The 25105-nt window shown below is 45.6% G+C and overlaps 1 protein-coding gene across 3 annotated transcripts in view; it reads left to right on the top strand.

The window, feature by feature from the left end:
- The window catches only part of CCDC24 (coiled-coil domain containing 24), a 117203-nt gene that overhangs the window by 8568 nt on the left and 83530 nt on the right, over positions 1-25105 (top strand). For all 3 annotated transcript variants that reach the window (XM_069735858.1, XM_069735857.1, XM_069735856.1), the window contains exon 3: positions 23198-23376. In XM_069735858.1, coding sequence (XP_069591959.1) covers positions 23198-23376 — 179 coding nt within the window. The remainder of the gene's footprint in view (positions 1-23197; positions 23377-25105) is intronic.

Below are 25105 nucleotides of genomic sequence, written 5' to 3'. Positions count from 1 at the left end.
CGTTATGTGTGAAGGTACCTTAAGAGATGAGGCGATGTGTAGACCTTTTAGTCTCCCTGCTCTGATCCACCTACAAGCCCAGGTCCCAGTGTAGATTAGGGATAACCCCCTACTGTGGTCAGTAATCTTGGGAGGGCGCCATGCTAGACGAATTACTGGACTTGACCCCCATATCTCGGTGTTTCTTCCCTTCCGACGCAATCCCTCCTCTCTACAGGGCAGGCAGCCTCCCATCGATCGTGTGCTTGGGAATAATGGATGTAGACATGTGACATGTTGGCGGACAATCAATGTCCTCTCACTTTGGAAGACACTGTCTTTAAATACCCAATCCTGGTGGGAGATAACTTTATTATTACTCAAGTTAGACACTATGTAGGCTCGATACTGCGGGATATTCCGGACGACGTTAGAGTGCACCCTCTAAACCTAATCTCCATTAAAGCTCACGCGGGGAATTACTCTTTGAGTTTTGTATACAAGTCACTGAAACCTTCCATTCAGTGGTCAGGCTCTTCACCGGGCCCGGGGAGATGGCTATCTCAACTAACCGACTGTCAGGTAAAGGACGTCTTGTAAGCCACTCTACGTATTAACTCTATGTTACCGTATGATAGCTACATAACCATGACTCTCATGATATTCCATAGAGCACATATCTCCCCAGAGATTAAATCTAAAATGTCCCCCTCAGGTGATTTTTCCCTGCCCTAAATGCTTACATTCCCCAGCTGATATTTTTCATTGTTTTTGGGACTGTCCAAAAACACCGGAGGTTTGGGATACGCTCTTGCAACATCTCACTAATCCCTTTGGCGTAGCTATTTCTCTCTCTCCGGAGTGGGCCATGTTCTACATTCTCCCACAAGATGGCTTGGTGAGGCTTTCTGTTCAGCAGCTCCGCATTCTATTCATCTGGTCGGCAGCCACCCGCAAAAGTATTCTTCGTTTATGGGCATAAGATAATACTCCTTCTTTGAGCTTAATTACTATGAAGATAGCCTATCTCTTCAAGATGGACTGGATAGAGTCCATGTTAACATAGTAACATAGTAACATAGTTAGTAAGGCCGAAAAAAGACATTTGTCCATCCAGTTCAGCCTATATTCCATCATAATAAATACCCAGATCTACGTCCTTCTACAGAACCTAATAATTGTATGATACAATATTGTTCTGCTCCAGGAAGACATCCAGGCCTCTCTTGAACCCCTCGACTGAGTTCGCCATCACCACCTCCTCAGGCAAGCAATTCCAGATTCTCACTGCCCTAACAGTAAAGAATCCTCTTCTATGTTGGTGGAAAAACCTTCTCTCCTCCAGACGCAAAGAATGCCCCCTTGTGCCCGTCACCTTCCTTGGTATAAACAGATCCTCAGCGAGATATTTGTATTGTCCCCTTATATACTTATACATGGTTATTAGATCGCCCCTCAGTCGTCTTTTTTCTAGACTAAATAATCCTAATTTCGCTAATCTATCTGGGTATTGTAGTTCTCCCATCCCCTTTATTAATTTTGTTGCCCTCCTTTGTACTCTCTCTAGTTCCATTATATCCTTCCTGAGCACCGGTGCCCAAAACTGGACACAGTACTCCATGTGCGGTCTAACTAGGGATTTGTACAGAGGCAGTATAATGCTCTCATCATGTGTATCCAGACCTCTTTTAATGCACCCCATGATCCTGTTTGCCTTGGCAGCTGCTGCCTGGCACTGGCTGCTCCAGGTAAGTTTATCATTAACTAGGATCCCCAAGTCCTTCTCCCTGTCAGATTTACCCAGTGGTTTCCCGTTCAGTGTGTAATGGTGATATTGATTCCCTCTTCCCATGTGTATAACCTTACATTTATCATTGTTAAACCTCATCTGCCACCTTTCAGCCCAAGTTTCCAACTTATCCAGATCCATCTGTAGCAGAATACTATCTTCTCTTGTATTAACTGCTTTACATAGTTTTGTATCATCTGCAAATATCGATATTTTACTATGTAAACCTTCTACCAGATCATTAATGAATATGTTGAAGAGAACAGGTCCCAATACTGACCCCTGCGGTACCCCACTGGTCACAGCGACCCAGTTAGAGACTATACCATTTATAACCACCCTCTGCTTTCTATCACTAAGCCAGTTACTAACCCATTTACACACATTTTCCCCCAGACCAAGCATTCTCATTTTGTGTACCAACCTCTTGTGCGGCACGGTATCAAACGCTTTGGAAAAATCGAGATATACCACGTCCAATGACTCACCGTGGTCCAGCCTATAGCTTACCTCTTCATAAAAACTGATTAGATTGGTTTGACAGGAGCGATTTCTCATAAACCCATGCTGATATGGAGTTAAACAGTTATTCTCATTGAGATAATCCAGAATAACATCCCTCAGAAACCCTTCAAATATTTTACCAACAATAGAGGTTAGACTTACTGGCCTATAATTTCCAGGTTCACTTTTAGAGCCCTTTTTGAATATTGGCACCACATTTGCTATGCGCCAGTCCTGCGGAACAGACCCTGTCGCTATAGAGTCCCTAAAAATAAGAAATAATGGTTTATCTATTACATTACTTAGTTCTCTTAGTACTCGTGGGTGTATGCCATCCGGACCCGGAGATTTATCTATTTTAATCTTATTTAGCCGGTTTCGCACCTCTTCTTGGGTTAGATTGGTGACCCTTAATATAGGGTTTTCATTGTTTCTTGGGATTTCACCTAGCATTTCATTTTCCACCGTGAATACCGTGGAGAAGAAGGTGTTTAATATGTTAGCTTTTTCCTCGTCATCTACAACCATTCTTTCCTCACTGTTTTTTAAGGGGCCTACATTTTCAGTTTTTATTCTTTTACTATTGATATAGTTGAAGAACAGTTTGGGATTAGTTTTACTCTCCTTAGCAATGTGCTTCTCTGTTTCCTTTTTGGCAGCTTTAATTAGTTTTTTAGATAAAGTATTTTTCTCCCTATAGTTTTTTAGAGCTTCAATGGTGCCATCCTGCTTTAGTAGTGCAAATGCTTTCTTTTTACTGTTAATTGCCTGTCTTACTTCTTTGTTTAGCCACATTGGGTTTTTCCTATTTCTAGTCCTTTTATTCCCACAAGGTATAAACCGCTTACACTGCCTATTTAGGATGTTCTTAAACATTTCCCATTTATTATCTGTATTCTTATTTGAGGATATTGTCCCAGTCTACCAGATTAAGGGCATCTCTAAGCTGTTCAAACTTTGCCTTCCTAAAGTTCAATGTTTTTGTGACTCCCTGACAAGTCCCCCTAGTGAAAGACAGGTGAAACTGCACAATATTGTGGTCGCTATTTCCTAGATGCCCGACCACCTGCAGATTTGTTATTCTGTCAGGTCTATTAGATAGTATTAGGTCTAAAAGTGCTGCTCCTCTGGTTGGATTCTGCACCAATTGTGAAAGATAATTTTTCTTGGTTATTAGCAGAAACCTGTTGCCTTTATGGGTTTCACAGGTTTCTGTTTCCCAGTTAATATCCGGGTAGTTAAAGTCCCCCATAACCAGGACCTCATTATGGGTTGCAGCTGCATCTATCTGCTTTAGAAGTAGACTTTCCATGCTTTCTGTTATATTTGGGGGTTTGTAACAGACCCCAATGAGAATTTTGTTACCATTTTTCCCTCCATGAATTTCAACCCATATGGACTCGACATCCTCATTCCCTTCGCTAATATCCTCCCTTAAAGTGGACTTTAGACAAGACTTTACATAGAGACAAACCCCTCCTCCTCTCCGATTATTCTTTGTTGAATAAAGAAAAATGCACTGAGCGGTTTTTCCTTACATTGTCTTCTTTTATTAATGCCCAGACATTAACTGTATGCCAGGCGATTCATGGTTGTTTCCAATTTACAGACTGGTACATGAGAGAGCAAATGGGCGGCAGAACTCCTGTTGGGCTTCATTGATATTGTGCAATGAAAGTGTGGATGTGTGCCCGAGGGTGGAAAGCGGGAAGTTGGTTATAGTTATAATACATAATATATAATATAATATATATAATACTATAGTACTGTGAAACTCTATTTGTCAGATCTTCTCTTATGATTCTGAACAATTTATGTACCCTTTGTTTATTGTTCAATAAACATAGTAACATAGTAACATAGTTAGTAAGGCCGAAAAAAGACATTTGTTCATCCAGTTCAGCCTATATTCCATCATAATAAATCCCCAGATCTACGTCCTTCTACAGAACCTAATAATTGTATGATACAATATTGTTCTGCTCCAGGAAGACATCCAGGCCTCTCTTGAACCCCTCGACTGAGTTCGCCATCACCACCTCCTCAGGCAAGCAATTCCAGATTCTCACTGCCCTAACAGTAAAGAATCCTCTTCTATGTTGGTGGAAAAACCTTCTCTCCTCCAGACGCAAAGAATGCCCCCTTGTGCCCGTCACCTTCCTTGGTATAAACAGATCCTCAGCGAGATATTTGTATTGTCCCCTTATATACTTATACATGGTTATTAGATCGCCCCTCAGTCGTCTTTTTTCTAGACTAAATAATCCTAATTTCGCTAATCTATCTGGGTATTGTAGTTCTCCCATCCCCTTTATTAATTTTGTTGCCCTCCTTTGTACTTTCTCTAGTTCCATTATATCCTTCCTGAGCATTAAAAAAATGCATTGCGTCCTCTATACCGCTACCGCCATCTCCAGGCATTGTGGATGGAAATTTGGAATCGTTGATTTTTGCTTAGTTTGTCGGTCGCTTTAGTATCTGGCACACTGGAAGATATACAATACTGAAGCAATGATGTGGGTACCAGCATCTGATGTCCATGTGGCTAGGCTGATCCGGTCTTTTCACGTGGCACACCTTGATAAACCCGAATCTGAGGTTCTGGAGGTTCCTCATGAAAGGGAGAGTACTGTCACGGATTTACCCGGGAGAGGAGCCAGAAGACTGCAGCATCTGATTTCTCTTACTCCTGCACTGATTAGAGGCACTTCACCATATTAAACGGTGTAAATTTCTTTCCAGGTCACCACCTGACAGCACCATGGAGGACATGCTTCTTATCCACAGTGGGACAGGAACCACGGGAGTTTAAAAGGACCCTTCCCCTACCACCCATCAGTGTTTTTCCTGTCCCATTGTGGCTAGGAACGGCGAGAGAAGTCTGACCGTTCTGGGGGGGGGAGGTGGATCGGGGTCCTGGCTTCTCCCTTCCCACCTTGTGATACCCACAGACTGACACCCGCCCCGAGGGTCCCTCAGCCTACCAGTGTAGCACTGCTCCTGGTTTGAGGGTTGCTTCTTCCTGTCGGGTCGGGGGCTCTCGACCCTTACGTCACCTCCAGGTGTACCAGGCTCTGGACCGTCTTTGCTGGACCGTCCCTTTTTTGGGTTCTTCCAATTATAGTTGTTCTATAGCATAAAATATTTAGCGCATGATATCTACTTACCATAGGCATTTAATTACAATATTACAATTTATTACCTCTGTGGTGGTTTGCTTTTTTTGCATAATCCTATCCCCACTTTTTTGCATCTCTTACTGTATTCATTGTTTTTATAAATGTTCTAATAAAATTTTGTAATTTTATGGCTACCTGCTTCCATTTTGGTTAATCTGCTCAGTTGAGAGCTCCTGGAAGCTTTCCTGCATTAAGGCTCACAGCTGTTCACTTGTTAGCCACTCCCATCTCCTATATAATCTCTGTCTTGGATAGCACTCATAGTCAGAGTAGACATCTGCTGCTGATACCTGGGGGGTCCCTCAACCTCCCCAGTGTAGTGCAACTCCTGGGGTCGGGTCCGCTTCCTCCATACCGGGGGATCTCGGTCCTGGCGCCTGTCTGCTGGGGGGTGCGCGCGGCGGCGGCTGCTTCCAGCACAGCGGCTGATTCCAGCATGCGGCCGCTTTCATCAGCGCAGCCGTTCTCAGCGCTGCAGGTGGATCCAGCGGCCGCGTCACTTCCGGCCCTGACGAGCGCTGGAGAGCAGGATGCCAGCGGCAGCGCCGGCCTTTGGAGAGGCCTTTCAGCACGGTCAGCCGCGGGGAACGCGGTAAGGAGGGCAGGATAATCCAGGTAAAAAGCATATATAAACGGGGTATAGGGATCTATATACCGCTGGCCATCCTGATAAGAAGTAGCACCCGGCTAGTGTACCTTCACAATGGAGGAGACAGCCAGACCCAATGGGCTAGAACAATCACAAGGGCATGTGAGTAGGCTAATCAAAGCCATACCACAGTGTTTCTTGTCTATCCCCCTATTTGCTGGGTAAGTACTAGGACCTCTGTTTTTTAGGCAGAGCCTCCCACCCCGGCACCTGAAAAGAAAAAATCCAGGAAAAATAAATGTCCCATTTGAGCGGCTAGGTTCCCGGAGAACTGGCGGAAGCCACTCTGCAAATCATGCACATCTAAAATCGTCGATGAAGAACAGACTTCTATATTAACCAATATGAGAGCAATGGTGGCGCAGTGGTTAGCACAGCAGCCTTCCAGCGCTGGAGTCCACCAAGGACAACATCTGCAAAGAGTTTGTATGTTCTCTCCGTGTTTGCGTGGGTTTCCTCCGGGTACTCCGGTTTCCTCCCACACTCCAAAGACATACTGATAGGGAATCTAGATTGTGAGCCCCATCGGGGACAGTGATGATAATGTGTGCAACCTGTAAAGCGCTGCGGAATATGTTAGCGCTATATAAAAATAAAGATTATTATTATATTATTATTATTATGATACGTCAGGAGGTTCAGGCATCCATCTCGAGCCTGAACCTTCCCCAGACGAGCCAGACAAAACCGCAAACCTCGCGGAAGAGACAGAGCGAGTCTAGTCCTTCTTCTGAGGAAGAAGATTCGGAGGAGTCGGATCAAGAAGGAAGGGAAGAACCATTAGGAAGAGGAAAGAAATATCTCTTCTCGGCGGCAGATACGGATGAACTCCTACATGCAGTACGTAACACCATGCAGTTACAGGACACTCCAGAGGAAATCTTGGTTCAAGATGAAATGTTTGGCGGTTTGCATGCTCAAGTCACCAAAGTTTTTCCAGTTAACACTCATATCCGTTCCATGATATTGGAAGAATGGCAGGAAACGGAGAAAAGACTAGTGGTACCTAGAGACTTTAGACTCTGTTTACCTTATAATCCAGAGGATATAAAAGTTTGGGATGAAGTTCCCAAGATAGATGTACCATTGGCAAAAGTGGCAAAGAAGACGGTGATTCCATTTTAGGACCCGTCTGCATTGAAGGATCCAATGGATCGCAAAGCAGATGGACTGCTCAGGAGAACTTGGGAATCCTCGGCAGCAATAATACGGGTCAGTATAGCGGCAAGCTCGGTAGCCCGGTCCATGCATTTATGGATGGACGATTTGGAAGAACATCTCAAGGCTAAAACCTCCGGAGATGTTATCCTCAAATCCCTTCCGTTGCTAAAACTCGCAACAGGGTTTATGGTGGACACTTCAGCAGAATCGGTACGATTCGCCGCCAGAAGCGAGTCTTTGTCTAATGCAGCCAGAAGAGCTATCTGGCTAAAGACTTGGTCAAGGAATATTCAATCAAAGAATAAGCTTTGTGGAATCCCGTTCTCAGGGAGTAAGGTGTTTGGGCCTATTCTACTGTAGACGACATATTAGAAAAAGCCTCAGACAAAAAGAAAGGGTTCCCTAAGGAAAATATGAAATAGTAGTAGGGAAGTCTGTGAGGTGGTCTTATCCCAAGGGTGGAAAAGGTAGAGACTTTTCTTTTTAGGGAGTGGGAGGTCAGTTCCAAAAATTTCTAGGGGGTTGGCAGAAAATATCCAAAAACCCATGGATTCTGCAGGTGATTGCTCAAGGGTACAGACTAGAGTTCACCAGCCTTCCTCCAGAAAAGTTCATAGTAACCAGTTCCTGTCCCCTCTTAACTCCCCTATGTGGTCAGACATCCAGGAGTTGTGAGAAATAGAGGCAATTGTCCCAGTACCCATCTCAGGCCGGAGTCACACATGCGAGAAACACGTCCGTGTCTCACATGTGAAAACCACGCTCTGGCGCCGGCACTTGGGAGCGGAGCGTGCGGCTCCATGTGTTGCTATGCGGCCGCACGCTCCGCTCTGGAGTGCCGGCGCCACAGCTTGGTTTTCGCATTCGAGACACGGACGTGTTTCTCGCATGTGTGACTCCGGCCTCAGAGAGAGGCAAGGGCCATTATTCACACCTGTTCACAATAAAAAAAAACATCGAGAGACTCCCGAACGATTATAAATCTAAAACCCCTGAACAGGTGGATCAGGTGCAAAAGATTCAGGATGGAATCTATAAGGTCCACAATACAAATACATGGTGATGTGCACCTTGGATCTAAAGAGTGCATACTAACATGTCCCAATTCACGCTTCCTACCAGAAGTTTCTAAGAGTTGCACTGATGAACAAAGGAGTAATTTATCACTTTCAATTCAAGTGCTTCCCCTTCAGCCTGGCTTCGGCGCCCAGGATATTTACCAAATTAATGTCAGAGGTAGTAGCCTACCTAAGAAACCAAAATATTGCCATAGTACCATATTTGAACGATTTTTGATAATGGTGAGATCAGAGAAACTTCTCAAATCGACTGCAACATTACACTCTCCATTCTACAAGATCTGGGGTGGATTGTGATTTGGGAAAAATCATGCCTAGCCCGAATTCCAGAATAAAATTTTTGGGGGTCATGTTGGATTCCAATGCCAGAACATCCTTTCTGCAAGAAGAAAAACAAGACATTAATCGAGAGCATACACCAGTTCAGGAAAAGCTTAATGATGGCCTGTATTCCCTGTGTGAAATGGAGCCAATCTCATTCACGGGGGTTACAGAAGGAGATTTTGAAGTCTTGGAACAGGAGGCAAGATTCTCTGGAGAAAAAAATTATTTCTCTTTCAGGAAAGAAATCCCTAACCTGGTGGACCACACCGGAAAACCTAAAGGTGGGAGTTCCATGGATCCTCTATCCCTGTGTCACCGTTACCACAGACGCCAGTCAGTTCGGGTGGGGCGGGCACATAGGAAGGAGATACTACCAGGGGAAGTGGAGTCCAGAGATGTCCGCCAAGTCATCAAATTTCAGGGAACTGTATGCAATCTGGAAGGTGCTATACCAGGCCCAGTCACAGGTCAGAGACAGACACGTAAGAATATTGTCCGACAACGTGACAGCGGTGGCATTCCTTAGAAACCAGGGAGGCCCGAGACATCCATCTCTACAGCACCTAGCGGACCAGATTTTCAGATGGGCAGAGAAATTCGTCAGATCCATCTCGGCAGTTCACCTGGAGGGTGCCAAAAATCAGGTGGCAGATTTTTTAAATAGAATGATAGATCCCAGAGAATGGGAATTGAATCCAGAAGTATTAAGCAGTCTGTGCCAGCGGTGCGGAACACCTCAGGTTGATCTTTTTGCCACCAGGTCAAATGCAAAGACCAGAGCATTTTTTTCTCTCAATCCCCTAGATGGGGCAGTAGGAGTTGATGCTTTCTCTCAACATTGGGGAGAAGGTCTCCTGTAGGTGTTTCCACCTCTTCCACTGATCCCGAAGACACTCAGGAAGATACAAGACGAAAGAGCAACAGTAATCCTGGTGGTTCCTTTTTGGCCAAAAAGGAGCTGGTTCTCGCTACTATCCCGAATGTCGACAGACCGATCCTCCTACCGAAGAGGCAGGACCTTCTATGCCAAGGTCCGGTGTTCCACAGCAACCCAGACTCACTACAGCTATCTGCCTGGATCCTGAACGGCTGACTCTAAGATCCAGAGGCCTGTTAGAGGATGTGATCACCACGCTCCAGGCAAGCAGGAAGCCGGTGACCTCAGCGATCTATAACCAGATCTGGAAGCGGTATTGTTCTTTTTTAGAAGTCCCTGAGGATACTTCAAATCCGAACATTCCCAAAATCCTCAACTTCCTACAACTTGGGTTTTAAAAAGGTCTCCGGCCTAGTACTATAAAAGTATAGATTGCGGCTCTTGGTGTCTTTTTTGATTCATCACTAGCTTCCCATCCTTGGATAGCAAGATTCTCTAGAGCCACACAGAGAATGAGACATCTTGTGAGGAAATCATCTCCTCCTTGGGACCTAAATTTGGTCCTTAATGCCCTGCGTAGAACCCCGTACTTGTTATCAGAGGACATGGACATAGCCAATCTCTCCTTTAAAACAGCCTTGCTAGTGGCCATCACATCAGCTAAGAGATTAGGGGAAATGCAGGCTCTATCCATACAAGATCCATACTTTCAGATCTTTGATGACAGAATAGTCTTAAGACTTAACTCGGCCTTTCTCCCCAAGGTAGTTTCATCAACAAACATAAACCAAGAAGTTATTCTTCCCTCGTTCTACCAACACCCTAGAAACACGAAAGATGGGGTCTATCATAACCTGGACGTAAGAGAGACTGTTTTAAAATACCTGGGAGCGATGGAAAGTTGGAGACAGGACACTAACCTGTTCATACAGTACGGGGGACCAAATAAAGGTTGTAAGGCATCAAAATCAACCATTGCAAGGTGGATTAAAACTACTGTAAATCTAGCATATACAGCCCAAGGGAAAGATCTCCCTGATATCCTTAGAGCCCACTCAACCCGAGCTATTGCTACTTCTTGGGCAGAGAAGGGGGGAGCTTCTGCAGAACAGATTTGTAGGGCCATGACTTGGACCAGTCTTTCTACCTTCTCCACACACTATAAACTAGATGTCTCATCAGAACAGTTAGCTTTTGGTAGAAAAGTTTTACATGCAGTAGTCCCACCCTAGGTTTCCATTCTTTGGTATTTCTCCAATGGTGCTGTCAGGTGGTGAACAGGAAAATGGTAATTAGATCTACCGGTAATTGTATTTACCGGAATCCATCCAGACAGCACTACTAGTTCCCACCCACTGCAAATTCTCAATATAGACTAATGTGTTGTAACATTGGTGTAAAATTGTTAATAAACTCTCTTTTTGCATCCATCCAGATGTGGTACTTAGAAAATCACTGTTGGGTGGAATGAGGAGGGTCCTTTTAACCGCTTGTTGTAACTGTCCCACTGAGGGTAAGAAGGACTTCCTTCAATGGTGCTGTCAGGATGGATTCCTGGAAATACAATTACCGGTAGGTCTAATTACCGTTTTCTTCCCTTACTTTGGTTTTACCACATCCTCCACTTCTCATGTGCATTTCTCTGTATTATACTGTATGTGTGAATATTTATATGTTTGGTATTTTCCTTTATCCCTGTTCGTATTACCTTGTTAGTCTAGTATATGTTTTGTAGATCAAAACCTCTACAAAGAAAATCCAGCCAACTGTCATAGTCAACAAATTATTATTATTATTATTATACATTTTTATAGCGCCATATATTCCATGGCGCTTTACTTGTGAATACAAGGCAAATGTAGACAAATACATTAAACATGAGCAAAAAACAAGGCACACGGGTACATAAGGAGGGAGGACCCTGCCTGCGAGGGCTCATAGTCTGGGGATGGGTGATGAAACACTAGGAGAGGGTCGGGCAGGTTGTGCGGCGATTCAGTAACTTCAGGATCACTGCAGGCTGTAGGCTTGCCGGAAGAGGTGGGTCTTCAGGTTCTTTTTGAAGGTTTCTATGGTAGGCAAGAGTCAGATGTGTTGGGGTAGAGAGTTCCAGAATATGGGGGAAGCACGGGAGAAGTCTTGGATGCGGTTGTGGGAAGAAAAGATGAGAGGGGAGTAGAGAAGGAGATCTTGTGAGGATCGGAGGTTGCGTGTAGGTAGGTACCGGGAGACCATGTCACAGATGTATGGAGGAGACAGGTTGTGGATGGCTTCGTATGTCATTGTGAGGGTTTTGAACTGGAGCCTCTGGGCAAAAGGAAGCCAGTGAAAGGCTTGACATAGGGGAGAGGCTGGAGAATAGCGGGGAGACAGGTAGATTAGTCGGGCAGCAGAGTGTAGGATGGATTGGAGAGGTGCTAGAGGGGAGGCTAGAGAGTAGGAGGTTGCAGTAGTCGAGGCGAGAGATGATAAGGGCATGGACTAGTGTTTTTGCGGTGTCGCAAATCATAAGTATACCCCATAAAATTTGAATGTATTTGTTCTATTTAAAACGCCACCAACCAGTGGTGCACACCACAAAAAAACACACTGTGAAAAAACAAAGCCAACCAATTGGGGATTGCTAGCAGTCCCTAGTCTGGTGCCTATACTTACACCTTCCTAGCTGTGGAGGTTGGCACCCTATGGGAAACGTATTGGCGCCCCCGCTCAACGATGACTGCCCCTGAGATCCCTAAATATCCTGCAGTCATCCGGGTGTCCCCTCCCAGGATATGTATTTAAGGAGACCCCTATCGTTAAACATATATCACTCCCGTATCTAAGGAGACCCTAGCCCCCGAAAAGAATAGGATTAAAAACAATAGAGAATAGATATGGCGTTTGTGGCAATCCTGAATGATTATATTAGTTATGGTCCATAAATGTGGAGAAAATAAGAGGTGAAAACCCCCTTTTACTGTGATTAATATAATTACTCTTCTAAAGCAAGAGCACCGAGCGACCACAGTGATTGTCCGTATCAAATCCTGCCGAAATACATAAATGCAGAGATACTCCCTAAATGTGGATGCCATATATCCTCTGTCCAGACTGAGCAGCTATTTTAGTAATTAACCCTGGTAAGCGTCTTCATACGGCAAGTCATGTGTCAGTAGCGGAGTCTCACATATAGGCACATATAATATGGACCATGCAAGTAATGACAAACGTTGACCCTTGTGATTGAGGTTTCACCGGCATGAAACGCGTCTGCTGTGTTGTGAATCCGAGGTCTCCAGCCCGGCTGTTACCTGCAGAGCGGTCTCCTAGCTCTCCACTCACTTTGTGGAGTGATTTGTGGTGAAACCTTTATTTCTCACTCACACGTATTTGTTTTTTTGTTGCCCATACCAATTTTTGGTTAATCACAGTGAGGGTGAACATTCGGGTTTCAGGGCTGCTTATAGCTTTTAACATTAGGGTGCCAACCTCCGCTGCCAGATCTGGGGCACGTTAGAGCATAGATATAGGGCAGTATTAGTCGCCGTGCGCCCGCCTGTAAGCATGGCCTGACTATCCCCTGACGCTGCGCCTACACTCTTTCCCTTGAACTTCCCTTATGATTATTAATGGTTGACATATGGTACCTTATTTTTGAAACCCGAGTTTTACTTAGCACTTTATTCATTGTGATGTCTGTCAGTGTGCGTTAGGGCATCTGGGGTTTTTGGTTCTGAGCGGGGGGCGCCATACGGTCAAACATTTGGGGTGTCAACCTCCGCAGTGCGATGCAGTGCTGACCATGGAGGATTGGGGCATTGCTAATCCTTTATACACCCTACCAAATATTTATGACTTTACCCTGATGCTGTATCAGAACTACACACTTGTATTTTCCATATTTCTGTTGGGTCATACTTTTAATACACACTGCCTTGTGAAAGTATTCGTCCCCCTGGAACTTTTCCAGCTTTTCCCACATATCAGGCTTCAAACATAAAGATGCCAAATGGACATTTTTTGGGAATAATTGTGAAGTTGAACGAAATTTATTGGTTATTTTAAATTTTTGTGGAAATTCAAAAACTATAAAGTGGGGGGTGCAATATTATTCGGCCCCTATAACCTAATACTTTGTTGCGCCCCTCTTCCTCCGATTACAAGTCTCTTGGGTTCTGTCTCTATCAGTTTTGTACATGGAGAGACTGAAATTCTCGCCCGTTCTTCCCGGCAAACAGCTCGAGCTCAGTGAGGTTGATGGAGATCGTTTGTGAACAGTTTTCAGCTCTTTCCACAGATTCTCCATTGGATTGAGCTCTGGACTCTGACTTGGGGCAACACTTCTTATTACATTTTGTAAAACCTGAGATCCACAAGTGCATGGTTTGACTATGGTGAAATAATAGAAGTGATACTTCTATAAATGAAAACCAGAGTTTTTATTGGTGAGTATTATTAACACAGAATAAAAAATCTGCATTGGTGCAAGATAGAAAGAGGGACTGGAGCTCAAAGTACAATGTTAGCGAGAGGGTAAAGGCCGGAAAGTCAGATGTCTCACTAAATATGCAGATAGGATGCAGAGGGTCAGTACAGTAAATGTGGCCGGGACGTGGAGGTTCTAATCTAGAGGAGGTTCTCTAGCATGGCCAATAATGTGAAGTGTGCAGATGTGGAACGCACAGAAGAACATTTTTAGTTGGACCCAAAGTCTGTATAACTCACGGTGATCGGCTAGATACCGTCCTATGGACTTTTATTCATAGTTTTATTTTATTTTTTTAATTCTGTGGAAGCATGGTTGAAAAGCAACGTCTGACTTTCATTTGTTCATTTTCATAGATCTTTCATTATTACTTTTGCCAAATTCAAATTATTTCTGTGACCATTTTGGGTTTTTCTGTCATTAAACGAGGGGCACCAACAATTTTGACCACGTGTGCAATAAAAGACTCTCCTACTATGTACAGAAAACTTTATTTAATCAATATTTGTGTAAAAGGGAGGCTTGTAAGCAGAGGTCGGTGAATAAGGTGTGAGGATAGGGATGTTGACCCTCGGCAATGTCTCTCCTTACTGACCCTGTCACACGCTGCACAGGAATGGCACCATCGTGGCAATCACACAGCAAGCACACAAAATAACCTACAAGAGAGTACGAAGTGCCCGGGGGGTATTTTTTGTGAATAACACACCCCAATCTCTTGTAGGTACTAGGAACCCTGATGGAAGGGGGTACCGCCACAGAGATAGTAGGTAGATATAGAAGGGATATTCACTCTACTTTGAATTCTGATAATCACCCTACCTTGCTGCGGACGATGCCGGGCATGGAGGGTTAGTGGGCTCCCAGGCCCGCCATCTGGAACCGCATGGACCAGGGATCATTCCACCTAACACCTGCTCTCCCTTTAACGTGGACATAACGCTACTCAGACAACACAGGGTAAGGGTAACACAGTGTGGCAATAATTTATTGAACCACAAAACAATCAGATAACACATTGAACAGTCCCAGCAAAATCCCCCAAGATGATGCACATTAGGGTCTTGCCCTTTCACTGACTTGCCGGGAAAATAGCAGCTGTTACTTCAGAGCTTCCGGGGTCGACTACCCCACCTGTAGCACACAGAGAGAGGAGGTAACGACAAGGGTAGGAATATGACAGTCCATTCAGTTACTAGGCCAGGTGATCTGAGAGTCACAACCAAGCTTCTCCAAACATCTCCATGGAGCCAGGAGGCCAGCCGGTTCCTATCCCGGCTTTATCAAACGTATCCATGGTTCAGTGATGGTCATTGGAGCAGATCTGTATCCTTCCAACCAGGGCCGAAAACCACAGGTTGTTTACTGTAGAATCATAGATCCATGTCCCTCATGATGGTGCCATGATGAATTGGCAACAGTCCTGTAGTGTTCCCTGGATGTTTGTGTCTCTTGGCAGAATCTCTGGCTGTTTCTCTCTCTTTCTCTTTCTCTCTCTCTCTCTGTGTCTCAGAGGCATATTATCTCTTTTTATATTTAACAAGTGTCCTTCAGTCCAGCATCACAGATAAGGGGAAAAATGGTGACAACCAAGTCGCCTTGTTTGATTATGTAATCTATTTGCATAGATTTTCCTCCTCTGTTTTAAAAATCAATAAACTATCTGGCCTAGACAATATACAATTAGCATATCACTAGTCATCAAGAATAAGATCACACTACACTACCGTTCAAAAGTTTAAGGTCACCCAGACAATGTTGTGTTTTCCATGGTAACTCATACTTGTATTAATCCAATGATTTGCCAAATGAATGTAAAATCTAGTACAGACATTGACAAGGTTCGAGAAAAAAGATTTTTAGTTGAAATAATAATTTTCTCCAAACTTTGTACAGAATGCTCTTTTGCAGCAATTCCAGCGTTGCAGACCTTTGGCATTCTAGCAGTTAATTTGCAGAGGTAATCTGGAGACATTTCCCCCCCCCCCATGCTTCCAGAAGCCCCTCCACAAGTTGGTTTGGGTGATGGACTCTTTCTGCACCATACGGTCAAGCTGCTCCCACCACAGCTCAATGGTGCTGAGATCTGGTGACTGCGCTGGCCGCACCATTACACATAGATACCAGCTGCTGCTTCTTCCCTAAATAGTTCTTGCATAATTTGGAGGTGGCTTTGGGTCCTTGTTCTGTTGTAGGATGAAATTGGCTCCAATCAAGCGCTGTCCACAGGCTATGGCATGGCGTTACAAAATGGAGTGATAGCCTTCCTTATTCAAAATCAATTTTACCTTGTACAAATCTCCCACTTTACCAGCACCAAAGCAACCCGAGACCATCGCATTACCTCCACCATGCTTGACAGATGGCGTCACACTCTTCCAGCATCTTTTCAGTTGTTCTCCGTCTCACAAATGTTCTTCTGTGTGATCCAAACATCTCAAATGTGGATTCGTCTGTCCATAACACTTTTTTCCAATCTTCCTCTGTCCAATGTCTGTGTTCTTTTGCCCATATTAATCTTCTCCTGTTATTAGCCAGTCTCAGATATGGCTTTTTCTTGGCCACTCTGCCCTGAAGGCCAGCATCCTGGAGTCGCCTCTTCACTGTAGACGTTGACACTGATGTTTTGCGTGTACTATTTAATGAAGCTGCCAGTTGAGGACCTGTGAGGCGTCGATTTCTCACTACAGACTCTAATGTACTTGTCTTGTTGCTCAGTTGTGCAGCGCGGACTCACACTTCTCTACTCTGGTTAGAGCCGGTTTGTGCTCTCCTCTGAAGGGAGTAGTACACACCGTTGTAGGAAAGCTTCAGTTTCTTGGCAATTTCTCGCATGGAATAGCCTTCATTTCTAAGAACAACAATAGACTGTTGAGTTTCACATGAAAGTTCTTTTTTTCTGGCCATTTTGAGAGTTTAATGGAACCAACAAATGTAATGCTCCAGATTCTTAACTAGCTCAAAGGAAGGTCAGGTTTATAGGTTCTCGAATCAGCCAAACTGTTTTCAGCTGTGCTAAAAAGACTTGCACAAGGGTTTTCAAGGGTATTCTAACCATCCATTAGCCTTCTTACACAGTTAGCAAACACAAAGTACCATAAGAACACTGGAGTGATGGTTGTTGGAAATGGACCTCTATACACCTATGAAGATATTGCATTACAAACCAGACGTCTGCAGCTAGTATAGTCATTTACCACATTAAATGATTCAGAAATACACTCTATACATTGTTAATGTTAGCTTCATTGGAAAAAAAACTGTGCTTTAAAAAAAATAAAATAAGATGCTGTACAATAACAAATTGTATTGTGGTACTGTATTAGCCAGAAAAATCGATGTGAATACTTTCCTGCCCAACGACGACAAAAGTATTCTAGGAGTGATACCTTTATTGGCGAACCAGAAAATAATAGGTTTGCAGCTTTCAGAGCACAGTGGCTCCTTCTTCAGGTAAAATTACAAATCTACTATATAATTGTCTAAGGGTCACTTCCTTCTGTCTGTCACAGATATTCATTGGTCGCGGCCTCTGTCGGTCATGGAAATCCAAGTCGCTGATTGGTCGTGGCAAAACGCCCACGACCATTGCCACGACCAATCAGCGACGGGCACAGTCCGGCGGCAACATGGCCGCTCCTTCCTCCCCGCAGTCAGTGCCCGCTCCATCCATACTCCCCTCCAGTCAGCCCTCACACAGGGTTAATGGCAGCGCTAATGGACCGCGGTGTAACGCACTCCATTAACGCTGCTATTAACCCTGTGTGACCAACTTTTTACTATTGATGCAGCCTATGCAGCATCAATAGTAAAAAGATCTAATGTTAAAAATAATAAATAAAATAAAAAATTGTTATATCCTCACTGTCCGTCGGCCCCCGGATCAGGAACAGGCCTTTCCCGCTCCTCGCGATGCCCCGGTGACCGCTCCATGCATTGCGATCTCGCGAGATGATGACGTATCGGTCTCGCAAGACCGCTACATCATCATCTCGCGAGACCGCAATGCACTCTTGGGACCGGAGCGCGCGAGGAGCGTTGGTAACTGCTTCGCTTGGATCCGGGGGACAACGGAGGGTGAGTATATAACTATTTTTTATTTTAATTCTTTTTTTTTTTTAACAGGGATATGATGCCCACACGCGGGCTGTGCAATATACTATGCGGGCTGTGCAATATATTACGCGGGCTGTGCAATATATTACGCGGGCTGTGCAATATATTACGCGGGCTGTGCAATATATTACGCGGGCTGTGCAATATACTAAGGGGGCTGTGCAATGTACTACGCGGGCTGTGCAATGTACTACGCGGGCTGTGCAATATACTAAGGGGGCTGTGCAATGTACTACGCGGGCTGTGCAATGTACTACGCGGGCTGTGCAATGTACTACGCGGGCTGTGCAATATACTACGCGGGCTGGACAATATACTACGCGGGCTGGGCAATATACTACGCGGACTGTGCTATATACTACATGGGCTGTGCTATATACTACTTGGCCTGTGTTATACACTACGTGACCTGTGTTATACACTGTATGGCCTGTGTTATACACTACGTGGCCTGTGTTATATACTGCGTGCATGGTACTGCACGGGCTGTGCAATATACTACGTGGGCTGTGCAATATACTACGTGGGCTGTGCAATATACTACGTGGGCTGTGCTATATACTTCGTGAGGCTGTGCTATATACTCCGTGGCTGTGCAATATACTCCGTGGCTGTGCTATATACTACGTAGCTGTGCAATATACTCCGTGGGCTGTGCTATATACTCCGTGGCTGTGCTATATACTACGTGGCTGTGCAATATACTACGTGGGCTGTGCTATATACTCCGTGGCTGTGCAATATACTCTGTGGCTGTGCTATATACTCCGTGGCTGTGCTATATACTCCGTGGCTGTGCTATATACTACGTGGCTGTGCAATATACTACGTGGCTGTGCAATATACTCTGTGGGCTGTACTATATACTACGTGGCTGTGCAATATACTCCGTGGGCTGTGCTATATACTACGTGGCTGTGCAATATACTTTGTGGCTGTGCTATATACTACGTGGCTGTGCTATATACTACGTGGCTGTGCTATATACTACGTGGCTGTGCTATATACTCCGTGGGCTGTGCTATATACTCCGTGGGCTGTGCTATATATTCCATGGGCTGTGCTATATACTCCATGGCTGTGCTATATACTACGTGGCTGTGCAATATACTACGTGGCTGTGCTATATACCACGTGGCTGTGCAATATACTCCGTGGGCTGTGCTATATACTCCGTGGACTGTGCTATATACTCCGTGGGCTGTGCTATATACTCCGTGGCTGGGCAATATACTATGTGGCTGTGCTATATACTCCGTGGGCTGTGCTATATACTCCGTGGGCTGTGCTATATACTACGTGGCTGCGCAATATACTCCGTGGCTGTGCTCTATACTACGTGGCTGTACAATATACTCCGTGGCTGTGCTATATACTACGTGTCTGGGCAATATACTACGTGGCTGTGCAATATACTCCGTGGGCTGTGCAATATACTCCGTGGGCTGTGCTATATACTCCGTGGCTGTGCTATATACTCCGTGGCTGTGCTATATACTACGTGGCTGTGCTATATACTACGTGGCTGTGCTATATACTATGTGGCTGTGCTATATACTACGTGGCTGTGCAATATACTCCGTGGGCTGTGCTATATACTCTGTGGGCTGTGCTATATACTCCGTGGCTGGGCATTATACTCCGTGGGCTGTGCTATATACTCCGTGGCTGTGCTATATACTCCGTGGCTGTGCTATATACTCCGTGGCTGTGCTATATACTCCGTGGCTGTGCTATATACTCCGTGGCTGTGCTATATACTACGTGGCTGTGCTATATACTACGTGGCTGTGCAATATACTCTGTGGGCTGTGCAATATACTCTGTGGGCTGTGCTATATACTACGTGGCTGCGCAATATACTCCGTGGCTGTGCTCTATACTACGTGGCTGTACAATATACTCCGTGGCTGTGCTATATACTACGTGTCTGGGCAATATACTACGTGGCTGTGCAATATACTCCGTGGGCTGTGCAATATACTCCGTGGGCTGTGCTATATACTCCGTGGCTGTGCTATATACTCCGTGGCTGTGCTATATACTACGTGGCTGTGCTATATACTACGTGGCTGTGCTATATACTATGTGGCTGTGCTATATACTACGTGGCTGTGCAATATACTCCGTGGGCTGTGCTATATACTCTGTGGGCTGTGCTATATACTCCGTGGCTGGGCATTATACTCCGTGGGCTGTGCTATATACTCCGTGGCTGTGCTATATACTCCGTGGCTGTGCTATATACTCCGTGGCTGTGCTATATACTACGTGGCTGTGCTATATACTACGTGGCTGTGCAATATACTCTGTGGGCTGTGCAATATACTCTGTGGGCTGTGCTATATACTCCGTGGCTGTGCTATATACTCCGTGGCTGTGCTATATACTCCGTGGCTGTGCTACGTGTTATTTACTACGTGGCCAGCCACAAACAATCAGCGACAGGTGCAGTCATACTGTGTCCAGGTCCAGATAAATGTTTTCCCACAGGCGAGTCCATCTCATTCCTGATTGTGCGTCTGTGTAGATTCATCCTAGTTTGTAGTTTTTGCATGGTTTCCCCAATGTAGAGAGCGCCAGATACTTACAGTAAGTATAATGGGAAAACATTTCTCTGGACCTGGACACAGTATGACAGACTTAAAAGTCTTAATACTAAAAGGTCATTTTAGGGATGACAGAGAAAAATTTGTTAATTCAAACTAATGAAGATGTTCAATTCTTTGACTCTCGGACCCAGTGTAACCCCTGGATTTATGAGTCTCTACATGGACACAATTCACACCTCCAGCAGACGGACTCCAGATAACAAGAACATCATTCTCACCACCTCTCCATTTGTAACAAAATGCCTAATTTCAGTTCCTTGGCTTATGTTTAGGAGGCATCACACCTCCCACCCCTTGAACAAATGTCCTCCCAGCCATTTTCAAGTCTCCGGAGATGCTCCATTGGGTTTAGGTCAGGGTTCTGGCTGGGCCGGTCAGGAATGGTCACAGAGTTGTCCTGAAGCTGCTCCTTTGTTATTTTAGCAATACAATCATGCCTCGCGCAGTATGCTTTGCCCAACTGCGGGCAAAGCGGAAAAGCATTACTGCGCATGCGCCGGCGCACTATGTCCCTGAACACAGCTAAATACATCCTGGACATAGCGCGCCGGCGCATGCACACTAATGCTTTTCCGCTTTGCCCGCAATTGGGCAAAGCATACTGCGCGAGGCATGATTGTATTGCGCACACCCGAACTATGGAGGACACCTACTCAAATTCACGAAAATATTGCGGACAGCGGGGAAGGATGGAGTGGAGAAAATAAAACTAAACACCGCCCATCGGACCGGATACGGCATTTACATAGCCCAGCAATTTGAGGTGACATTCTTTTCACTCCTCTGTATGAAGTCTTGCGGGGAGCACCTGAAATCTTGCAAAGATCACCTTCACCTGATCGTGGCTGGTTTATGGTGAAATCTTGCAGGGATCAACTGGTCGTGGCCGGTTTATACTGAAATCCTGCGGGGATCACCTGGTCGTGGCTGGTTTATGGGGAAATCTTGTGGGGAGTGCCTGATTGTGTTCGGTTTATGGGGAAATCTTGCGGGGAGCACCTGTTTGTGGTTGGTTTATGGGGAAATTTTGCAGGGTGTAAACAATAAATTACTTGGCACTCAGGAGAATATTTTCATAATGAGAAGTGAAAAATTCATTTATTGGGTGCATCCAGTTCAAGTTTAAACGTTTTCGGTCTAATCACAAGACCTTCATCAGAAACCGTTTGAGAGTACTGGAAAGCACACTGACTATATACGGGCCCACAAGGGTGCCGGCGTCAGATAGGGTCCGGGAGAAGAGAGCGCCTGAGGGTCCGGAGGTGTGAGGGAAGAGCGCTGGAGAGAGGCGAGGTACTCGCAAGAGCTGAAGCGCTGGAACCACGGAGCGCACCGGCGCGATGTGACAGGGGTAGCGTTGCTTCCCTCACACCTCCGGACCCTCAGGCGCTCTCTTCTCCCGGACCCTATCTGACGCCGGCACCCATGTGGGCCCGTATATAGTCAGTGTGCTTTCCAGTACTCTCAAACGGTTTCTGATGAAGGTCTTGTGATTAGACCGAAAACGTTTAAATTTGAACTGGATGCACCCAATAAATGAATTTTTCACTTCTCATTATGAAAATATTCTCCTGAGTGCCAAGTAATTTATTGTTTACAGTCTACGGGTTGGATACCTAACTTGTGCACCACCAAGAATCCCTGAGTGCCGTGTTTTCTATTGCGAAATTTTGCAGGGAGCGCCTGTTGTGGCCGGTTTATGGTGAAATGTAGTTTTTTCCAGTTCTGGAACATGGCCCTGGCAGCGCTCACTGGAAACTTTAGTAGATTAGAAATTCTTCTGTAACCAATGCTATCAGGCTGTTATGTAACAATAAGGTTGTGAAGGTTTTGAGAGAGCTCACTGATTTTATCCATCAGGAGATGCTTCCTGTGTGACCCCTTGGTAATGAGACTCCTTTTTATCGGCATCAGGTGACCCTGCTGACATCATTTTTCACTAAGTGGCAGAATTGCTTCCTAATTACTGATAGATATCATCCAGTCTCAGGACTTTCAAGGGTTTTTGCTCTTTTTTTTCTTCATGTAATCAATACTTTTCCCAGTGTCATTTTGCGTTTCTACACACAATTTATGGACATCTGTGGTTATTTCTTTCCTCTGTGGATCGGACGGGTTGTTCCCGACATCTGAGGAGAATTTCATGTCAATAGCTCCTTTACCAGTAGATTTAATTTGAAAATGGGTGAGGTGTTCAATACTTGTCACCTGCTGTGGATAAATGTAATATGTGTGTATACATACACTGATATACAGCAGTTCTATATACTGGAGCATACCCTGAATGACAGATTGTGTGGCATATCCTGAGTGCATCCTATGTGGTCTCATTGCATCCTTGGTCAGTAGGATCTTTGTGTGGCTCCTGACTATACATTGTGTGATCAGATTGTGTTCTGGATAGTTAAGACCCCCATGTGCCCTGTGTATATCTTATGTGCTCATATTTTGCCTGTGCAGGTAGCGGTTCTCCTGGAGCTGTGGCAAGATGTCCAATCCAACTATCCCTCCTCCGTCCAGAGGGGCGCATCCAGCCGCGGCTCCGTCCTCGCCGACCCCCCAGTGATAAAGGACATGGTGACCCAGGAGATCCGGATGCTGCTCCTCAGTGTGAGGCTGAGGGCTCGGCACCAAGGACTGTGAGTATTGGGGTCACCCGACTACATGTGGTTCAGCTCATGTTCCCCTGTCTCTATAGACCCTGTGCACACAAGTATTAGGGGGGCTCATAGTCCCATCACAGTGTCACATGATCTGTGGGGGCCACATTGCAGTCCAACTGTCCTGGAGTGAGATGGTGGCGTGAAGATATAAGAATATCACATTGTTTGTTTACTTTAAGGCTTTGTTCACATGTTGCAAAAGAAGCAGTGTCAAAAGGCTGATTTAGAATTTATAGCACAACACCAACAAGGCTTTGTTCACACGTTGCGTTTTTGCTACTTCTTCTGCATGCTGATAAAGTTTAGTGCCCCCCCCCCCCCACACACACACACACACCCACCCAAAAAATGATGATGCAATTTCCTTAGGTTTTTGCACCAAAGATGCATCAAAACTTGAAAGCTTTCTTTTTTTGCACTCACCCATTGTTTCTTATGTGTGAAAAAACACTGAAAGAAGCAACAGTTTTCTAATTCAGTCAGGAAAAAAACAACGTGAGCAGATTCCTGACATCTCAGACTTTGCTGGGACTGAGAACCACTGCTTCACCGCTTCTGACCGCTCGCTATAGATGAACGTCGGCTCCTGCTGGGACTGAGAACCACTGCTTCACCGCTTCTGACCGCTCGCTATAGATGAACGTCGGCTCCTGCTGGGACTGAGAACCAAAGCATTACCGCTTCTGACCGCTCGCTATAGATGAACGTCGGCTCCTGCTGGGACTGAGAACCACTGCTTCACCGCTTCTGACCGCTCGCTATAGACGAACGTCGGCTCCTGCTGGGACTGAGAACCACTGCTTCACTGCTTCTGATCGCTCGCTATAGACGAACGTCGGCTCCTGCTGGGACTGAGAACCACTGTTTCACCGCTTCTGACCGCTCGCTATAGATGAACGTCGGCACGTGCTGGGACTGTAGCCCGCAGCTTCACCGCTTCTGATCGCTCGCTGTAGATGAACGTCGGCTCCTGCTGGGACTGAGAACCACTGCTTCACCGCTTCTGACCGCTCGCTATAGATGAACGTCGGCTCCTGCTGGGACTGAGAACCAAAGCATCACTCCTTCTGACCGCTCGCTATAGATGAACGTCGGCTCCTTCTGGGACTGAGAACCACTGCTTCACCGCTTCTCACCGCTCGCTATAGATGAACGTCGGCACCTGCTGGGTATGTAAACCACAGTTTCACCGCTTCTAACCCCTTGCTGTATATGAACATCGGTGCCTGCTGGGACTGAGAACCACTACTTCACCGCTTCTGACCGCTCGCTGTAGATGAACGTCGGCTCCTGCTGGGACTGAGAACCACTGCTTCACCCCTTCTGACCGCTCGCTATAGATGAACATCGGCACGTGCTGGGACTGTAAACCGCAGCTTCACCGCTTCTGACCGCTCGCTGTAGATGAACGTCGGCTCCTGCTGGGACTGAGAACCACTGCTTCACCCCTTCTGACCGCTCGCTATAGATGAACGTCGGCTCCTGCTGGGACTGAGAACCACTGCTTCACCGCTTCTCACCGCTCGCTATAGATGAACGTCGGCACCTGCTGGGTATGTAAACCACAGTTTCACCGCTTCTAACCCCTTGCTGTATATGAACATCGGTGCCTGCTGGGACTGAGAACCACTACTTCACCGCTTGAACATTCAAGAAAAAGAGGAGGGGGGGAGAGGGAAGGTTAGGAGCTTGACACGCCGAGACA

Source organism: Ranitomeya imitator, chromosome 8, assembly GCF_032444005.1.
Source record: "Ranitomeya imitator isolate aRanImi1 chromosome 8, aRanImi1.pri, whole genome shotgun sequence".
Taxonomy (NCBI): domain Eukaryota; kingdom Metazoa; phylum Chordata; class Amphibia; order Anura; family Dendrobatidae; genus Ranitomeya; species Ranitomeya imitator.
Note: the sequence above shows the minus strand (reverse complement) of the source record. Positions and strands in the feature narration are given on the sequence as shown.